This window comes from Octopus sinensis, linkage group LG20 (assembly GCF_006345805.1).
Source record: "Octopus sinensis linkage group LG20, ASM634580v1, whole genome shotgun sequence".
In the NCBI taxonomy this organism is placed as follows: domain Eukaryota; kingdom Metazoa; phylum Mollusca; class Cephalopoda; order Octopoda; family Octopodidae; genus Octopus; species Octopus sinensis.
The window spans coordinates 15,841,857-15,864,368 of NC_043016.1; the positions used below are offsets into that span (position 1 = coordinate 15,841,857).

The 22,512-nt window shown below is 35.3% G+C and overlaps 1 protein-coding gene across 2 annotated transcripts in view; it reads right to left on the reverse strand.

Annotated features, from left to right (window-relative positions):
• The window catches only part of LOC115222468 (neuralized-like protein 4), a 91,096-nt gene that overhangs the window by 19,220 nt on the left and 49,364 nt on the right, over positions 1-22,512 (reverse strand). For both annotated transcript variants that reach the window (XM_029792680.2, XM_029792679.2), the window contains exons 12-18: positions 13,929-14,098; positions 9,291-9,425; positions 6,608-6,747; positions 5,039-5,251; positions 3,630-3,728; positions 2,565-2,702; positions 598-771 (exon numbers count right to left, since the gene is read on the reverse strand). In XM_029792680.2, the coding sequence (XP_029648540.1) occupies positions 598-771; positions 2,565-2,702; positions 3,630-3,728; positions 5,039-5,251; positions 6,608-6,747; positions 9,291-9,425; positions 13,929-14,098 (1,069 nt within the window). The remainder of the gene's footprint in view (positions 1-597; positions 772-2,564; positions 2,703-3,629; positions 3,729-5,038; positions 5,252-6,607; positions 6,748-9,290; positions 9,426-13,928; positions 14,099-22,512) is intronic.

Consider the following 22,512-nt stretch of genomic DNA (forward strand, 5'->3'; position numbering starts at 1 on the left):
AAACAAATGCTATTCACTATTTTCAAAATATCGTCTTTTATATATAAAATTAAATTCTCTCTCTAAAACAATTTTTGTTTCATTTATAGTCTAATCAAAACTAGGGGTGGGTGGTAGGGATTGTCAGTAACATTTTGGTAAGTTTTGTGATATTTTTGGAAAATGATTTAAAAAATTCTGTGACAAAATAAGTTTGGGAACTGCAGTTCTAAAGTATCAATAAGTAAAGGGGCTGAAGAAGACTTTGTTTTTATGTAATATGATAGGGTCAGGGGCCAGTTTGCCACACAGTTATAACAAGAGAATGAGTTGAACTACAGAACAACAAAACACTAATTAATATTACATATTCGCTTACTGTGGTCAGCCCAGTAATGATGATGAAGTTGATGATGAGAACCATCTTCATTACAAGATACTCAAACTATCGAATGCTTGACTGGCTGTCCAGTAACTTATCACTTAAATTTCTACACATGTTGTATTTTAGAAATTTTTTTTTGCACAATAGCTTTTAAAAGAACCCCACAAAATTTGCATCATTTACATAAAAATTTCAAAGAATAAAAATAAATGAATAATTGACTAAATTTTTACCTGTAGTAGATAGTTACGTGTCAATGGTCTTCGAGTAACGACAATCGCATGGTTGTAACTGGTGGTACGATGGGCAGACATGTTTTGATTAGATAATGTCACATTTTTGCCATGGTTTGAATGGAAATCTAAATTCAATGCCTCAGCAGTGTCTTGATCTTGGTCTCCATCCACCTACAACACAGGGAAATGTTCAACATTTAAATTAGCATACAGCACAGCATTTACATACAAAGATTTGCTATATAATTATCTTGGAAATTTCTCATTAAAGTTCAGTTGTCAAACAGTCTCCACAAGGAAGTAATAGGTGTAGGAGTGGCTGTGTGGTAAGTAGCTTGCTAACCAACCACATGGTTCTGGGTTCAGTCCCACTGCGTGGCATCTTGGGCAAGTGTCTTTTACTGTAGCCCCGGGCTGACCAATGCCTTGTGAGTGGATTTGGTAGACGGAAACTGAAAGAAGCCTATCGTATATATGTATATATATATGTGTGTGTGTGTGTGTTTGTCTCCCCAATATTGCTTGATAACCGATGCTGGTGTGTTTACGTCCCCGTCACTTAGCGGTTCGGCAATAGAGACCGATAGAATAAGTACTGGGCTTACAAAGGATAAGTCCCGGGGGTCGATTTGCTCGACTAAAGGCGGTGCTCCAGCATGGCCGCAGTCAAATGACTGAAACAAGTAAAAGAGTAGAGAGAGTTCTACGCCTTGAAAAATTGTTTTAATGTAATACATTTTGTGAACGACTGAATGACCATTGGTCTCAGTCGATCACTTATAAGTTCACTGTCATTTTGATAGCAAAAGTTAACAAGGAGATGTCTAGGTAACTCAACTGGAAAGGGACATCACAAAGGATATCTTTTGTTTTTACTTTGATGCAATGCTTTATAGACAATATTTCACCAATACATATATATCTTTCAACTAGAATCTCTCTGTTTCTCAAACGCGTGCACATGCACGCAATGCTTTTACATTTCATTTTACTCGTCCAAATTTCAACTACATGGCACTGGAACTTCTTAAATATGCAGTCATGCATGCAACCTTGTAGACAAATTACTTTTGTTTGTGGGAAAATTCCACAAAATTATACAATTCAAATGTTTTACTCATATTTTCACAAATACATTGTCAATGTTATAAACACTGAAAGGTTAGACAAAATCTGTTTACTGCACTACTGCTAACGTTACAATAATGTATAATACATATTACTAGAGTGTAGAAGATATGGTGCTGCAATATAAAAGACATGCTATAATATTACAGAAGGCATTTTGCTCTATATGATATCTACTATAATAATACTCGTATATTTCCCCATCACAACATATGAATGAGAAAGGAAGGGGTGATAGATGAATAAGGAAGGAAGGGGTGATGGCAGATTGGAAGTGGGATGGTGAACATTCAATGCTGAAATGAAAAATCAAACAGCATTTCAACTCTGTGTGAGTATATGTGTGTATGTGTATGCGTGTACAAGGAAAGTATGTGAATGTTTGTATCTGTGATTATTATGTACCTTATTTATATATAAAATATTCCAATTAGCCATCATTTTTGACAGCATGGGGCTGGCTAATAGTAAGACATATACTATTTGATACGTTACTTGTTTAAACAAATTGAAAATTTTGGTGCCATGTAAAAAGTAACCTAGTACATTTTATGAAGGGTGTCCAGCCATAGAAACCATGACAAAACAGATGACTAGAGCCTGGTGCAGCTCTCCAGCCTTGCCAGCTCCAGTAAAACCATCCAACTCACGCCAGAATGGAACATAGACATTAAATGATGATGATCATCATTTGAACCATATGTAAAATAATTAATAAATTTAATTAAAAGAAACACAAGAAAAACAATCATTATTTCTAAAATTTTTAAACAACAGCAAGAAAAACATTTAACTTTTGGTTGGACTGGAAGAAATAAATAACCAAAATATTTTACCTCACAAGGGCACTTCCCAACCGCAGGCGGCAGTGATGCAGGGGTTGGTATACAACTGGAATTACTTTCTGTCAATGCTCTGCTTACAACAGAAACACTTTCAGTTTGACCGTACAAGTCTATCACAGCAAACACATTCTATAATTTGGAAAGAATTGATGCTTCAATCAAATTTTACATATTTTTATATTATACATTCACATAACAGTTGCTCTGTTAATCCTATTGTTACCACATTTCTGTTGAAATACACTGACTCTGTTTCAATTAAATTTGAAAATAACAAAGAATTTTGGTAAACTGACTTTGTTATTATTAAAAGCTGGAATTTGGAATATAAATTAACGACATTTTGATGGAAGATTTTAATTTAGATCACTTTAAAAACAATAAGTTTGTATTAGAACACCAAGGATGGTCTCAGGCAAGCTGGTATTAAAACAGTTAAAACAGCATCACTAGAAAGCAGAGCAGTTAAGTTCTTTCCAAAATTGGACATTCTTCTAGTAATTTTTACAAGATTTTATGCTAAAATTGCCATAAATGGATGATTCTGAGTGTATGTCCAGAAAATTGCTACTGTCATTATTATTCCAGGCACTACCAATTCAAGATCTATGAAAGAAAGGAACAATTATATAATCAAAAATCTGAAATTTATGATTCAGACAATTCACCAATCTTGATTGATATTTTATTTTATGGACTCCAGAAGGATGAAAAGCTAAGGTGACCTTATTGTTGTTTGAACTCAGACTATGAAAAGAGCTGGAACAAATACCGAGATAATAATGGTTCTGGCAATTCATTAACGGTAGACAATTGGCTTGTGTGTACATTATTGAAACCAGGTAATTTGTTTTGACAGAGAATGTCCAATGTTGAAGCCATTTCTGTAAAAACCATCTGTATGAAAAATCTCAATGGTCAACTAGACAGCAGGTTATTAAAAAAAAAATGAAGTGAAAACCGGAGCATAATTGAATTACAAATACAGTGAAAACAAATTCATATATCTTTTCAGATACAAGGAATATAAGTTACGTGAACTGAAGTGGAACTTACTTTCGGAATGTTTGAGGCTGCAACACCCATATCTTCTCCATTAATATAGATGTGCATGGTTCCATCACTACATCTCTTTACTCCGATAACATTTTCAACCTGTACAAACATAGAAAGTGGCAAATATGACATTCAAACGTGATTTTCTTTTTTTAAAAACGATATGTCTGAGTCAATACAGTTATTCATACTTTAGGCAGCAGTTGTCTTCTCTTTATTACAGAACAGAAAGTCAGACCATCTATCATCGATGTCTGAATGAGAAGTGCTTTTACTAGTAGCATTGCCTTTGTAGCATCTTCAAAATCAGATGGGACAACTACAGTGTTGTTAAAGGAGCAAAAACAACCAGACATCGTTAAGAACTACCTTGAAATGGAGGACAGCAGTCTTCCTATGAAAACCCTTTATAATGAGCTGAGAAAGCGGGAAATGAAACTGAGCTAAAGTGCTTCAAGGAAGCTTTAAAGGAAACACTCGAAAACTGTAGCATTAGTGCCAATAATCAGGAATGCTTTTCTCCACTGATATGGTTTGATCACACAAAAGCCTGAAACTCTTGATCACACAATCATCTGCTCTACACGGATGTGTTCCTGCATGGCTATAATGTAAAGGCTAAATCAATAAAATAACGAAAAGATACAAGACAGGCACACACACACACACACACACTTTTCCATGGTTGCATAGGTCAGATGAAATTCACTGAGGTAGATTTGTCACCAGCACTAACCAGTTCTCAAGCAAAGGAATATTTCCCTGAACCATTCAAACGTGAACAGTACAATGGCTGGACATGTTTTTGTGGATGACTGCAGACATATGACTACTGTTTTTCTATGAATGATGAATATGACTATTTACAGTAAGCATGCAAATGTCCAGACAAATTCACATACAGACATGACAGGTTTCTTACTGATTCCAATTACCTAGTTTCCATTTATAAAGCATTCGTTAGCCTGCAGCGGGAATGAAACTCTAACCACATGACCATGCCTGTGCTATATATATATATATTAGGATTCGAATGAACCAGGCACTTAAATGGTAAGGCACCAAGTCAGATCAAAATTAAAATACATACGTAACAAAGATAAACAAATACATACACGAGTACCAAAGTATAGGCAGAAAGATATTCAGGTTACGTATGCGATTAATTGAACCTGACGGAGAATACCACTGACCCATGTGCTAATCAAGAAATGCACATTGTATTATGTATACAGTCTTTGGGTCACACGAGGAGCAAGTTCTGAGAGAGGCTAATTATAAATAAATAAATAACAATAGATGGATATATATATATATATACAGAGAGAGAGAGAGAGAGAGAGAGAGAGAGAGAGAGAGAGAGCTAGCCAGCTTCAACATAAATGCATATATTACTAAATATTACTAACCTGCAGCCTATCAAGAGATGGAACATAATTTTCCCTGATAACAACACCATTTTTCTTAACATCAGATCCACTCACCACCCAAGTGGGTTTAGAAGTTAATCCCTCAATAGATTCCGGCAATAAATTTTGCGTTGTAGTGTCAGTAATTGATAAAGTGGTTAAACCAAGCTGTAACGAACCTGACCACAACAACGACAGCTGCTCAATTTTCACCTGCAACAGAAATAAAAATAAAAATAAAAGTACAAGATTATAAACAAATATAACTTTTCTTTTTTTTTTATTTATTTATTTTTATAATTATTAGATACAAATATCATGATAATAGTAAAACGGTTATATATAAAAAAATTATATCCAAACCCCTGAGGCCTATTTATATTAGTTTCAGACCAATTGCAGTGTGTCACAGACATTGCAACAAAAATTTGGACACCAAAAATTGAAGTTAACAGTTTTTGAGTGGCTCAGTATATGCCTACCATGCTGTAATTACAATATAACTACAAAAATGTATATTTAATAAGTTAAAAGGGTAATGACCACCTGCCTCCCTGGTCATGAATGACCATGGGATTGCACCTAGAAAGTTACCCTCAGAGTCACAAGTCCAGGCAAGGCTGTTTATGGAAGACCATCAGTCACCCATGCCATACCAGCATCCCCTCTCTACACCACTGATGTTATCCAAGGGAAAGGTAAAGGTTGATACAGTTTGGTACCAGTGATGTCACAACTCATTTTCTACAGATGAGTGAAATGGAGCAACGTGAAATAGAGTGTCTTGCTCAAGAACACAACACACAGCCTGGTCTGGGAATTAAACACATGATTATAACCATTGAGCCGTGTACCTTCACATTTAATAAGTAACTAGAGATTAAATAGATTTAGAAACAGAAATGTTAGAATTACAATTATATATTTTCAGTTATAATTTGTTATAATAAGGATGGATATCAAAGGAAGTGGTACGAGGTAGTGGAAGAAATAATTGGTAGCACAGAAAGAGATAATGAAATAAGTAGTTTTGGACTCATTTAATTACAATAGCAGCATATTGCAATTGTTAGGAAAGTGATGAGGAACCGTAAGGAAGACATGGCAGGAGCAAATTCAATAAGGGGCTCAGTTGTGAATATATACATTACACTTCCAGAACCTGTGCTGGCCCTCTTGAGCACTGTGCATTGCTCATTTTCTTTGCTTTTGTCACTTCCATGATGCCCCAAATCCTGAGATCAGCTTAAATAGATGATATTTATTTATACGGCCACCTTCATTCATTCACATCACATGGCAATACCAATGCAGCCTTTGGCACGTACATTTGATGTGGTTCCTCTTATACCTTGCTTTTCTGGTAGTCAGCACTTTCAAAGATGAATGGAATGAGAACTCCCTTACTTAAAAAATAGGTATGGCTTAATGGCAAGGAATGCATTCAGCAGTAAAACAATAACTCAATATGTATTCATCTAACTCTTTCTAGTACGGAAAAACAGATGTAAAACAAATGAATGTGTGTGTGTGTGCATGTGTACTTGTGTGTGTTTATGTATATCTTACCTCAAATAGTTCATCATATCTAAGGGGATCAGAACTAAATACCAGGGCATTCTTAAAGTTCCTTGTACGGCAAGCTATGTTACCATTCTGTTTAATGACTACGTTTTTACCACAACACTGGCTGAAGCGATGACAAACTTCTGCAAGAGAAAAAAAAAAAAATAAATAACAATATTTAAATTAGATCAATCAATGCATACTTATGACGATAATGATAATTCTATTTAATTTTGGCACAAGGCCAGCAATTCTGAAAGGAGGAGGCAAGTATTACATTGATCCCCAGTATATCACTGGTACTTTCATTCTATCAACACTGAAAGGGTGAAAGGCTAAATCAGCCTTGGCAGGATTTAAGTTCAAAACACAAAGAACTTGAAAAATTGCCTTCGTTTTGTCTGATACTCTAATGATTCAGCCAGTTTTCTGCATTGATGATAATAATAATAATAATAATATTTCTACTACAGGTAGAAGGCAAAGGGGTAAGTTGATTACACTGGTCCCCAGAGCACAACTGGTATTTAATGACCTTGAAATGATAAAGGCAAAGTTGACCTCAGTAGGATTTAAACCTAGAACTTAAACCTGAAAGAAAAGCTACTAAGCATTTTGTCTGCTACAGTAATGATAATAATCATTTCTACTCTAAGCACAAAGTCCAAAGTTTTTGGGGAGGGGGCCAGTCAATTAGATTGGCCCCAGTACACAACTGGTACTTAATTTATTGATCCCAAAAGAATGAAAGGCAAATTGGACCTTGGTGGAATTTGAACTCAGAACACAAAAACACAAAATACTGCTAAGCATTTCTCCTGGTGTGCTAATGTTTCTGCCAGATTTCCACCTTACAGTAATGATAATAATGCCACCCTAATGATAATAACTAGCAGTGCCCATGGAAATTCCATAGTTATTTTGAAAATTGTTATGATGAAATTGTATATTTTTCTGAAGCATTTGATTCTATCCAGTCAATGTATTCTTCTTCCACTTTTGGTCACCCAGTTCTTAAATAATGCTTAATGATTATTTGGGTGTGGCAGAAGAGGAAAGGTGGGGTGTAAGCCTGCTTAAGTCAATCAATACTGACAGTCTCCCAGTCTCCTGTCTCTCATGAATGCTCAAAGCCTTATTATTTTAGTTTAGCTTTTAACACATGGTACAGGCCAGAATAAACTGTATGCAAGGGAGGCTTGTTTGTTGTTAACACAATGTTTCGGTTGATATACCCTCCAGCCTTCATCAGGTGCCTTGGGGAAATATCAAACCTGGGTTCTCATTCCTAAGGTATTTTTCGATGTCGTTATTATTATTATTATTATTCACATCACTGCCTGGAATTGAACTTGGAATCTTGGGGTTAGTAGCCCGCGCTCTTAACCACTATGCCATATGCCTGTGGACATATGGCATAGTGGTTAAGAGCATGGGTACAGTGCCTGGTGGCAGTGGCTGTTGCTGTTGTTAATTTTATTATCCTTATAGTTTCTTCTATAAGAACAATCGTGATTTTATTTCTTTAAGAAATATTGTTTAATTCTATTTGATTATTTATTTAACTATTATTGTTATTATTGTTGACCTGAGGAGTGACTATACTTTTAAATTGAATTGTTTTTCAATTAAATTTAAATTTAATTGTAATTCAAATTGAAGTTATAGCCACGAAACGTACGTAGTCTTTTTACTTATATATTGTGGATTCATTTTTTAAATACTTTTTGTGATCTAGTTATATGTTTTATAATATATTTTATTTTTTCTTTATGATTTGGTTTATGTCTATCATTGTTTGAATAGCATAATAGTGGTTTTTTTCTCTAATTTATATATATATATATATATAGACAGAGAAAGAGAGTACGTGTGTCTCCTGTAGATCCAAATATTAGCAAATTTTAAATGATAAAACCTCTTTTCATATAAAAACTTTAATAAATTTTCTCTCCAAAGAGTTAAATCAGATTCTGTCATTTGTAATAAAAGATCAAAAACTAACATTTTAGAGAAATTTAGAAGCTACATTGCTCCGGGTTCAGTCCCACTGTGTGGCACCTTGGGCAAGTGTCTTCTACTATAGCCTCGGGCCGACCAAAGCCTTGTGAGTGGATTTGGTAGATGGAAACTGAAAGAAGCTCGTTGTATATATGTATATATATATGTGTGTGTGTTTGTCCCCCTAGCATTGCTTGACAACCGATGCTGGTGTGTTTATGTCCCCGTTACTTAGCGGTTCGGCATAAGAGACTGATAGAATAAGCACTGGGCTTACAAAAGAATAAGTCCCAGGGTCAAGCTGTTCAATTAAAGGTGGTGCTCCAGAATGGCCACAGTCAAATGACTGAAACAAATAAAAGAGTAAAAAAAAAAATATATATATATATATATATATATGTATGTATATATTTGTGTATCTTTGTGTTTGTCCCTCCACCATCGTTTGAGAACCGATGGTGGTGTGTTTATGTCCCTGTAACTTAGCAGTTCAGCAAAAGAAATTGATAGCATAAAGTACCAGGCAAAAGAGACTGAAAGAATAAAGTACCAGATTTATAAAGGATAAGTCCTTGGGTTGATTTGTTTGACTAAAACCCTTTAAGGCGGTGCTCCAGCATGGCTGCAGTCAAATGACTGAAATGATTGAAATGAGTAAAAGAGTAAGAAATGCATTAATATTTACCTGTACTGACAGGCAAAGCTAATGACTGATCCATTTCAACACTAGTGATATTGTTGTCGGTTGGAAGAGAGTTAAAGCCAGATGTTATTGTAACTTGAGCACACTGACCATATAAATCTATCACAGCATAAAGACCTGTAGAAGACAAAATACAAGTGTTAAAAGACAGATTAATAAACTGCAGATTGTGAAAATCAATAAATAATGATAATTTCTTTCATTTTCCAAAGGCGTGTACAATGATGGAAATAACAAAAAAGAGTTAGATAAAGTGTGGGGACTTACACAGAAATCTTATGAGATTAAAAAAGTGTATGTTGTATACAGAAGTGATGATGATGATTATACAGTGCTCCTGATTCAGAACCCTACAGCTGCAAGATGAAAGGATCTGACTACCAAAGGCAAGGACCCTTTTCCAGGTATCCTTCTCTGAAATAGCCACACATGCATAGCAGAATAGATACACTCACTCATGCTACTTCCACTATGGCCACCCACCTTTTAACACATTTACTGGAGGAGATCAAATCCCTCTCAAGCCATGTCTTCCTTTTCGAGTGTTTCTTAAAAAGGGCTTGACTGAAGAGGAAAATGTCTCCCTTCAGTGCTTTCAGCCATGTTCAATACTTCTTTAACCATAACCACAAGACAGGAAAACTGTTTACCCTTCATGGTAAAAAAAAAATATGGTCAATAGCCAGATGTGTCCTACATGTGACAACAGCTGTTTGATGTAACTCCACAGTTCAATAATGTTGAGGAATTACAAAGACATGGCTGTTGATTTTAAAACATTAAGATTGTTAACAATTGATTCCATTTACAATTGGTACAACAGTGAAGAATACAGAATTAAATGACTTAAAGACTTATTCAAATGATAAGTTTTGAGATTAGGTGCCTCATCTCTAAAAGTATATATTTTTTAAATGTTTACATTGCATTTTACACTTGAATGAAAAAGGGACCCCCTGAAGTACATTCTTGTTACCCTTCTGGCTTACTCTCTGCATCTTCTACAGTAATGCTCTCAGACACATTGATCTATTCTCTTCTGGTGTAAGCTAGTAACACATGATCCACTGTTTCAGCATGTCTGTGTGTATGTATGCACATGTACACACACACAAACATACCTTATCTACCAGTCTACATACATCACATAGCTCTCACTCACAATCAAGTGGACATATAATTTAAGTGGACCTGCAACTAGAACGAATCAAAGAACTCTACAGATATGCTTTCAAGAATTGTTTTAGGTTACTATGTAGTCATGGGCAGAAAGAGACACTCTCTCTGCCCTCCCATCCTAGATGCAGCAGCAGCATATCCAAGATGTGACACCCAGGGAAAAAGAGAGAGAGAGCGAGAGCTGCACCAACACTCAACTGTAATTCATCCTCAGCCACACACACACACGCATACATAATGTATTTACTTTTCCTTTAGCGTTGGAGGAAACTTTCAACTACAATTAACCCTTTAATTACCATGTTTCTGTTGAAATCCACTGCCTTTGTTTCAATTCGTTTTGAAAGTAATAAGGAATTTACTAAAATAACTTAATCATTAATTAAGTCGATGCTTGGAACATAGATTAAGATAAAATTTGATGGAAGAAGGTTTTAATGTAGATCACTTTGAAATAGGAAGTTTGTATCATAGAATCAGTCTTGTGTGGGTTAGTAACAAAAGGGATTGAGAACTAAAGGCTCTGAAATTTAAATAATTTCATTTGCAAAAATTAATTAAAACGTCTCCTGCTATTATGATTGTCTACCAACAAATGTAAATACACACACACACACATAGCAACAAGATACACATGTTCATACACAGGCACACACACACACAATGTATTCATTATGAATAACAAATGACTAATAAATTAATAACATTTTGTTTCAACGATATATTTATCATACTAAATGCAAAAGTATTGCAACATTATATATGCAAAGTGGTCTATCCAGTTTATGCCAGCCTTTAATAATAATAATAATAATATAATAATAATAATAATAATAATAATAAGACACTACTTGAAACCTTTGTTGATTTATTACTTGCTTTCAAGTAAAGAATAACTAGTAATTGAGAACTGTCTGAGAGTCTTTCATAATAATAATAATAATAATAATTTCAAATTTTGGCACAAGGCCAGCAATTTTGGGGAGGGGGGTAAGTTGATTACATCAATCCCAGTGCTCAACCAGTACTTATTTTGTCAACCGTGAAAGGATAAACAGCAAAGTCAACCATGGCAGAATTTGAACTCAGAAGGTATTGACACATGAAATGGCACTGAGCATTTTGCCTGGCCTCCAAATGATTCTAATTGTCTTGATGCAGTACCAGGCAGTGGCTCTCATGGCTTCTGATCTTAATTGATTGGAAGTGTTATCATGTACATTGTTTTGTCTTGGTATAAAAGATGGGCTACAGCAAATATTCTGCTCAATACCACAGATTTGCTTGTCAGTTGTTTGACCTTAACCAGTTGAGCATGTCCCTTAGTGGCTGACGATATGTGCATCTCTGATCATGAGCAGAAGTAGTGGGGGAGCATCATAACCATGTGTTGTGAGGCATTCTTTGGGGTTTGGATAATTCATCCCTGGAAATATGGGTGTTTTGTTCATTATCCTTAAACAAACCCTATTAAGGGACATTTTGAAAGGGATGGGCTACTCGGCCTATTGAAAATTTTAACTGGGCCCTCACCTGCAAGTTCATGTGCTGTTTATCTTAATACGAGACCACTATGTCAAACACATACAGTTGCGATGCATGTGCCTGGTGAACCCTCATCGGACAGGTAGTCATGATGGGTATACTGGGCTTCGTATATTTGTACTCCAGTGTCACTTTAGTGGCATGCACTGCTCTCTCACTCACTCACTCACTCAATAATGAATTTTATAAGCAATACTTCTATGGATGGTTAAAGAAGAGTACTCATTTGCCTTCTTCTATAAGCTGCATGGCAGCATCACTAATGCACATGCCACAAAAAAACTACCTGGTGTATGCTGTAAAGTGATTGGTGTTAGGAAGGGCATCCAGCCATAAAAGTCATATCAAAGTCAGATAGTGGAACTTGAACTAGTTGGATCCTGTTGGAACACCCAACCCATACTGGCATGGACCATGGACATTAAATGATGGTAATGGTGGTGATGCTACTGCTACTGATGATGATGATGATGATGACAACAAGAACATCAACATTGCTCAAGAAATAAAGCATGTAGTTGGTGGCCAATTTGTTGAATGACAATCATTGTAAGGCTGCACAAGTTTATTATTTCAAACACAAATGCATATCTCATTTGTGACAGATGGACATATTTCTTTTTAACTTTTTAAAATGTTACTTTTACAATGAGTTTCAATAACTCAATAACACTATTCCAGCTGTGACAATCCAATCAATATATTTTTAACTGATACACTGTGTAATATATTTAGTAAACAATATGTGAGTGAGATGTGTGCATGTGTGTATAACAGACGGAATGAACAGAAGTCAAGACATGAGAATATATATTTTCTTTATTATTCACAACTGACAGAAAGCTACTAAAATGACTCAAGAGCTGGGCCAAGAGCTTCATGCTGAATGACACTTGTCAACGGAGCACAAAACCAATGAAACTGCCTAAGTATCATGAATAAATCTCTCAGCATAGTCATTGGGTCATTTGTGTGTGTGTGTGTGTGTGTATATGGATGCATATATACATATAAAAATACATACACACAAGCACACATATTATCATCATCATTTAGTGCCTCTTTTCCATGCTGGCTAGAACTGGTAAGCCAGAGAGCTGTACCAGGCTCCAGTCTGATTTTGACTGGATGCTCTTCCTAATGCCAACCACTTCAAGAGTGTATTAGGCACCTTTTATGTGTCACCGGCATATATACACACACACACACACTTGTTCATTATAGTCCTCCAGGGAATAACAGAGGAATTAAAGTTGGGCTGCTCCTGAGAGCTCCTCTATGTTGTTGACCATGTTCTTATAGCTGAATCACTACCAGAACTGAAGGAAAAATTTCAAGTGTAGAGGCAAGGTCTGGAATCAAAGTGCCTTAGAGTTAGACAGTATGGAAAGAAATTTGGTAAACCAATTCATCAATCATTTAATTGATTTTCTATTTAATGAATAATAAAACGGAAGTGAATTGTAACTAGTGTGTTTTTATTGGCAGCATGACCCTTCTAAAATACAATATATCTATATATATATATATATATATATCATCATTATTTAATCTCCATTTTCCATGCTGGCATGGGTTGGACAATTTGACAAGAGATAACAAGTCAGAAAACTGTGCCAAAGTCTACTGTTTGCTTTGGCATGGTTTTTTTGGCTGGATGCCCTTCCTAATGCCAACTATTTTACAGAGTGTACTAGGTGCTTTTTCACATGGCCCCAGCACTTGTAGGGTCACTAAATAACAAGACAAGAACCCTCAACTGAGGCTGGAGTAGCATGGAGGGAAGTGGCTTCGTGCCAGGCGATGAGAGATGCATGTGTATGTGTATACACACACAAATTAGAATAACTAAAATAAAATTAAATATTATAAAGATTATACGATATATTTACATACCTGAAGGTAAATCTCTGCACACTACACCTTGATCTACTCCATTTAAATAATAATGTAAATTTCCTTCAGGTGTACGCATCATTCCGATTCGAGATCCAACAGAGACACAATCCAAATCAAGAGGGTAACCGTTACGTATAGTAGTACCATCCTGCATGATGGCAGAACCACTGTAAAAAGAAGACAAGCATAAAAAAAGATTTTAAAATTAATATATAAAACAGAAAAAATAAATATTTGAATAAAATATTTTGAAATGGTTGTATATATTCTTTGTTTTGGTGATTTCAGTCGGAAGTTTCAGGGCCTAAAGAAACACACACACACACAGAGACCATCATTTACCAAATTCTATTCAAAGGGTGTTAATAACCTAAGATTATAGTCGAAAACACTTATCCAAAATGCCATACTGTGAAACTGAACCCAAAATCACCTGGTTACAGAGCAAACTCTTTAAGCAAACAGCTGTATTTAGGCCTACAACAGATGAGACACAACAACAATAGACAAGGAAAAGCAAAGTTGCTTACTAATTGATCCATCATGTTCATTTAATTCCAGGATTGTAAAGAAAGATGAAAAATTTTTTTAATTAAATCCCTTTACAATTTGAAATTGCGAGAATTTGTTGTATGAAAACTTTAAAGATTGTTCCTGTAGTTAATTGGTGCATTAGGGGCTGTGAGTAAAGATATAGACAAATGGTTGAAGGAGATCGGAATAGAATGTCCTGTAGCTTGCCTCTTGGTGCTCAGAAAGATAACCAGGAGATTATTGGAAACTTGTGGATACCTAAGGTTACAGGTAGTAACCCTCTACCCACATAAATCCTACCAGGAATATGAATGAGCCTGAGTCAAACTGAATAATAATCCTTTCTACAATAAGCACACGGCTTGAAATTCTGGGTAGAAGGGGTTGATTGATTAGCTTGACCCTAGTACTTGTTAGAGGAAGAATAAAAAATATTTTTAAAAGGGGAGGAGAAAAAGTAGTTGTTGAGAGAGAGAAATACAGTGAAAGAGAGTATGTGTGTGTAAGACATGTAGGTTGTGTGGTTACTATTGTAACTAACAAGTTTTGATTTAAAACACGGGAATCTTAAGTGCAAGTCTGTCAACACAACGCATCACACTTAAAAAAAAATGTACATATATATAATATAGTTATTTTTTGGTTGTTTGTGTATGTCTTGTGTTTTTGTGTCTTTTTTTGTGACAGACTTTATAAAAAATGACTTTCACTTTCAATAGAAATGGGAGGAGAAAAAGTTGTTGAGACAGAGAGGGGGTGTGGGAGAATGTGTGTGTGAATAGATAGTGTTGTCACCATAGTAACTAACAAATTTTGATCAAAAACAGGAATTTTAAGTGCAACTCAACACAACACAGACTTCAAAAAAGATATTTGTAGTTATTTTTTAGGGTTACTTGTATGTGTGTCTTTCAACATACAGACAATGCAACACATACTTCAAATAAGACTTTCCCTTCAAACAATTTACAAAGATACACGCATGACTAACAAATAATTTTACCGGCAGCATAGTGATGGACAATGACCTCATAATAATAATTTCTACTAATAGACACAAAGCCAGAAATTTTGTGGGAGGGGACTAGTTGATTACATTGAACCCAGTGTTTCACTGGTGCTTAATTTATCGATCCCGAAAGGATGAAAATGCAAAGTCTACCTAAGTAGAATTTGAACTCAAAATATAAAGATGAAATGATGCTAATAATTTTGCCTGGTGTGCTAACAATTCAGCCAGCTTGCCACCTTTGTAATAATAATGATGATGATGATGATGATGATGTAGTGAAAGAATGTATGAAGAGCATGTGCCAATATGTAGTGGAGTGGTGGTGGCGGTGGGGGAGAAGGACACATTTTAACAAAATAAATTTCCGGCAGCACTTTATATGGTTTCATTCATAATACTGGACTGGCAGAATCATTAGACGATTCTCGTCCTGAGTTCAAATCACGCAAAGGTCATCTTTGTGTTTCATCCTTCTAGGGTCGATAAAGTGTGTGTGAGTGTGATGACTGCATTATTGCCTCATCTTGTCAGATGATAGCCGTCTCACATTCCTTATCTTGATTCTACTAACACATTTTTCTGAGTTAAAACAACAATAATCATAAATGTCGCTATGGGGGGGGGGGGTAAAAATGCTAGAAATAGTAGCCAAATTTCCCTTATAATCATAAGAAGTGATACACTGAATAATGTTTTGTACATATCCACCTCCAAAAACGAGATGGTCATGGCTGGAATGCCTTTGAAAATATGTCTGTTCAATCTGTGCCAATCTGGAGCTAAACAGCAACAACAACTACAACAATGATTCTAAGAACAAATTACAATCTGTTCCCTTTATATTGGTGACTGAGAACTGTTTTCAATGGACATTAGCTAAATGGAGGACTTTGAGAAAATTATTGATGAAATGAGACGAATATGAGTGTAAGGTTAGACAATTATATCATAAGTCATGGCAAAAAAGTTGCAGGAAAAAATGAACAGGGAAACAGTCACATGTAATGCCATCGTATATAAACAGTGTTGTCAATGTGTACAAGTAATACATTGCCAGTTAATAACTGATTGAAAATATTTTGTTTCATTACTTTAACTGTTTATGACACTTTAATTATGGAACTTTAATTGTTAATAAATTGCGACTGACTTGAATATTTTTGTTTGATTAACTGACTTTCTTTCCTAGACAAAACTGTGACTTTTTTTCTGTGATTTTATTACTGGCCACCATAAATTGTAACTTTTTTCATCTGTGACTTTATTACTGACCATACATAATTACAAGGCTTATATAAAGGAGAGGCAAATTAATTAGAGCTGAGAGCAATAAATTAAGACAAAATCCCAAATCAAAGAATTAGACAAGACCATCTATGCAAAAATTTCAAAAGGGAAACTGATAAACACAACAATGAAATAAAAAGGAAAAGAATTCAACAGAAGATTCAAATTAATATGAAAAATGGGCCTCAGTGCCACATTTAAGAAAATAGGTGTAAAAACACTACCCAATCCTGGAATTAAAAAAGGAAAATAATTACAAGATTGTTCACTAAATACCTGTCTTGCATGCATGCAAAACAGGACTTGATACAATGATAAAATAATACATAGTGATGAGAGAGAAATTTGAAAAATAGAAGCAAGCAAAAGGAAACCAATTACAGAGTAATAAGGAAACAAAATATGTTTCCCAATATATGAGGAACAAAGAATAAAATAGAAGCTGACTGCACATGTGACAAAATTTTAGATAAAGACAACAAAAGAAAAGGTTAAAAAAACAATGTTTCTTTTCATTTAAATTCCACAAATAATGGTTTAAATGTCATTAAATAATTTTATTAACTGACAGCACATATAATAATTCTAGTTTGCACCAGGAATGACATTTGGCCGTAAAACAAAGCCTCAAAAAAATTATTTAAATCCTTATTAGTATAATGTGGAAACTTTCACAGGCCCCAAATGGCTAACACTGCTTTAGTTGGAAAACTTATAATTGTTGTCATTCACATACAGGAAAAATTGTGATTTATTTGATATTTTAAATAATATAATGAAATAAGAGGGAAAAAAATCCCATTAAACTAATAATTTCCTGAAATTTTCCTGAGACTTATTAATTATCTTTATTCAAAAATTTTAGCTGAAATTCAGCCAAATCAATGTCACTATGATACAAGGATCTAGGAACACCTCAGAACACTAATGTGTTATGAGATGATTAAAATATTGTAAAACAAACAAAATTAGATTTTACAAAATTGAATTAAGAAATTCAATTAATAAACATACATTGCATGGGAAATGTTTGTTTACAATTTGTTGATAAATGGGTCACCGTGAACTAATTATATTTTCCGTCATTAGACAAAAATTGAAATAATTAATAATGATTTTTAACATTGGTACTTATCTATAATTTAACATTAGTTACTTATATATAATTATTTTTGAACCGGACTTTTCTTTTTTTTCATTTATTGAATTACTATCTACATTTCTAACATGGAACGGAAAGAAAAAAAGGTAATATTTCACGATATAGCTCTGACGGAAAGTATATATATCAACTTGACATTTCAAACAAACATATAGCACCATTTTCAAATATTTCACACAAATCTAAATCTCTTGCACCATTCTGTTTCTTTCACTTTTCGATATTTCACAATAAGTTTGTGCCTTGTTTCTAAGATATTCGTAAATACAATGTGGATTCAAAGAATCATGTGACTCTCAGAGAAGGCTCTTCTTGGCTATCAATCCACATAATAATGGTCCAACATAGAGAAGAGTAATGTGGAGTGTGCAGAATATAAACCGTAAAAATTCAGGAAGTATAGGAAGTGAATATTCATTTTTAACCGTGTGCCATCTTTGGGATTACAACCATTTCACAACCTTCTTCATGCTGTATTAATTTCAGTGTGCAAGAAATCATGCTTACATGTCTGCATTAATTAATGCTTTCTCAGCATTATATAATTCAATTGTATATCAACAAATCAATACAAATAAAGAAAGCTAGCTCAACAGATCACCAACACATCGTAGTTACATCAATGATTCAACTCAGAAATTAATACTACGTAAAGAACATTGTAAAGTGGCCACAACCTTAAGGATATCATGTGGTTAAATAAATATAGATTCACCTCTCATACCTCCTCGTATTTATGGTTTGTGTGTGTGTGTGTGTGTGTGTATGCAATGTTGGTCACATGGAAATCACAAGTTTATCATGTGTATAAAACATAACTTCAGTCCAATCAACAATTTTTGCCCACATGGTAGTCTGGTGGAATGACTAGGACCTTCTGTGAACAGAGTCTACAAATACAGCTCATTGTAGCACAAAAAAGGCAGAGTGATTTGGTCCTTGGTGGAGTTCATTCTTGACTCATAGCTGTTCTCACAGCTGCATATTCAAAGCATTTTGGTCCTTTTGGCTACACATACCAAAACACTGAGTCTCAAAGGGGTTAAAAAGAGGCCTTTCTTCATGAACATGTTACATACATATAAACAGCAATTTTGGGTAAGTATAATTGATCAAGCCTCAGCAGAGGAGCAAAAATATAAACATTTGTGTGAAAAGAGCCCAGTTGATTGACTGGAACTTAATTATAAGACTGGTATTTCTTTTTATCATCCTTGAAGGATTTTAAAATTGGAATGTGGAAGAATCAGGGCTGGATTAAGACCCATAGAGGTACAAAGCACTTAAAAGATTTTGGTGCTCCCATATATAGGTAATTCAAAATATAACCATGAAATAAAGTTTCAGTTTTCAAAATGAAACAACACTAACAGTAAGATGTTTATTTTGTATACGCCCACTTTATTTGTACTTGAAATGCTTTCTCTTTTTTAATTGCAAAGTCTTTGATCAGAACCTCAAAATTAATTTGCTTCTAAACTTTATCCCAAATATAATTTTAGCAAGTTTAAAGTGATTTCTTTTGTGTCGTAAACCATTTACTATTTCTTTGATGCCCTAAGAATGTGCTTATTTTGCTTAATGGTTAATCCAGTGCTGGGAAGAATGAAACTAAAAACTGTAAAACAATATCTGATGCTTTATTATTTCTGTTATTCACCTTAAGGCTAATTTGTTACTAATAATAATGATTGCTTCTAGAATTGGTAAAAAACCCGAAATTTAGGGCAAAGGATTAGTTGATGTCATTGACTTCAGTATTTGACTGTTAATTATTTTTATCAGCTTTAGGTTGAAAGGCAATGTGTGATTTAAACTCAGAATATAATGATCTATGACTAAATACCACAAAGCATTTTGACTGATGTACTAACAACAGTTGTAACAATGAAGCTTACACAATCATAAGAAGAATCATATTTGTGAAAAAAGAAAAAAACATAAAAAAAGAAGAAAGAAACAGCAAGAGAGAAGAAGTGGCTTTACAGAAGGATGAACTCCTAAACAGATAAATGGGAAATTCTCACTTAACTTGATTTGAAGTAATTAGAATAAATTAATAAAACAACATTTTTTGTTGTTAAAAACAAATATTTCCTCAAGTTAGTTATTAATTTGATTTGCTGAGCACAAAAATAGATGGAACCGTAACCCTTAGGGGAGCATAGTTAATCAGGTTATTCAGGAAGGCATCATCCCCAAAGACTGGTGTAGCAGTATTATAGTCAGCTGCTACAAGGGTAAAGGTAATGCCTTAGATAGAAACAACCACAGAGGTATCAAACTGCTAGACAAAGTCAAGAAAATTACAGAGAGAGTTATATCTCAACTAATTAGGGATAGAATTAAACTTGATGAGATGCAGTTTTGTTTTGTTCCTGGAAGAAGTACCACAGATGCCATCTTCATAGTGAGACAGTAGCAAGGAAAGCATTTGGCCAAAAGTAAGCCATTGTCAATCTGGAGAAAGCTTTCGACAAAGTTCCCCGCTCTCTTATTTGGTTAGAGTGGTTCAAGCCATGTACAGTGATGCTGTCAGTAAGGTGAGAGTTGGCGTTGAATACAGGATGAATTTAACATACAAGTTGGAGTACACCAGGGATCAGTTCTTAGTCCACTCTTATTCATCATAGTTCTCCAGGCCATAACAGATGAGTTCTAAACTGGATGGCCATGGGAACAATTATATGCTGATGATCTTGTTCTTATTCCAGAATCTGAAGCAGAATTGGAAAAGAAGTTTCGGGTTTGGGAGCAAAACCTGGAACCAAAGGGCCTTAAAGTTAACTAAGCTAAGACTAAAGTTGCTCTTATCAAGAAAGGAGATAAGGCTTTCATTCTGGCTGGCAAATGGCTCTGTTCAATATGTAGGAAAGGAGTGGCCAAGTGTAAGCTATTGACGCATAAAAGATGCAGTGGAATTATGGGAAGATAAGGTTGCTTTCGTGTGTGGCACATGTGCAAGAACAGTAAGGACTAAGAGCACGAGGGACTTAAACTCACTCAAATGCCCAAGAGATTCTCTTGAGGTAGTAGACAGTTTCTGCTATTTAGGTGGACAAATTAGCCAAGGTGGTGGATGCTCTGAAAGTATTGTTTCTAGAATAAGAATAGGATGGAGGAAGTTCAGAGAACTACTACCTCTGTTGGCAGCAAAAGGACTCTCCCTCTCTCAGAGTATAAGGTAGATTGTATGATGCTTGTGTGAGACATGGGCTCTGACTGCAGAGGACATGCGTAGGCTGGAGAGCAATGAAGGTAGTATGCTCCACTGGATTTGCAACATCAGTGTGCATGTATGACAAAGTACAACTGTGTTGAGAGAAAAGTTAGGCATAAGAGGGGTTAAATGGGGTCTGCAGGAGAGGAGAATGTGTTGGATGGAAATGTGATGAAGACGGCTGTATACAGAAGTGCTGGTCACTGAAAGTGGATGGCACCTGTGGAAGAGGAAGACCCAGGAAGGCAAGGGATGAAGTGGTGAGGACTGATCTTAGAATGTAGGGGCTCATGGAGGAAATGATAGTGGACCGAGATGTTTTAGAGAAGACATGTCCATGAAGCTGAGTGCTAGATGAGTTGTGTTCCACCCACTCTACCCAAAGAAATCAAACTACAACTCCTCTTCTAACTGCATCTTTCTCTTCCTCGCGTTTCCTTTGCATAAATCACGATTGTTTTCCAATCCCTTTTCTTGCCCTCACTGCCCTGCTCACTGTATCACTGTTCCTCACACCCTATTTTTCTGACCAGGTTCCACACTCATATTCTTGTTACTTGTGAGTATACCTTGGCACTACACCATCTCTCTTTCACCTTTGTTGTTTCCTACTCTCTCTGACCAGGTAACCAAGTATCACCTTTACATCTGCACACCTGTTTCTGATCTCTTTCTTGTACCTCTCTCTCTCATTATCTCAATGGGTAACCATGCATCTCCTCTGTAGCAAGACACCTGCTTCTGTCTCTCTGTCACACTCTAACCTTTCATCCTCTGACACAAGTTCCCCTCCTCAAATGCCCCTGCCCCTCTCATAATTCCTTGTCTTGTGAATTACTTGGTTACCCTGTCAGTGCTGGTGCCGTGTTAAAAGCATCCAGTCCACACTGTAATGTGGTCGGCATCTGGAAGGGCATCTCTAGCTGTAAACATTTTGCCAAAACTAACATCGCCTCTGCTAGTGTCACGTAAAAAGCACAGAGTCCACTCTGCAGAGAGGTTGGTGTTAGGAAGGGCAACCATTCGTTAAATCCCTGTCAAAACAGACACAGTAGCCTAGGCTAGTTTTTCCACCTGGCCGGCTCCTGTCAATCATCCCACCCAAGCATGCATGGAAGATGGACATTGAATGATGATGATGATGATGATGATTTCTCTTGAAATTCACTGAAAATGATTTCAGTTAATTTTGAAAATAACAAAGAATTTATTAAAATAACTTTACCATCATCAAGCTGTTGTTAAGAACATGAAACTTTGATAAGGAAATCACGAACCTTCAGACTTGGGAATGGAGATTTACAACTGCCAGCATTTATAAGCAAGGCATATGAAGAGAGAGAGAGAATAGGATATGTAGAGAGGA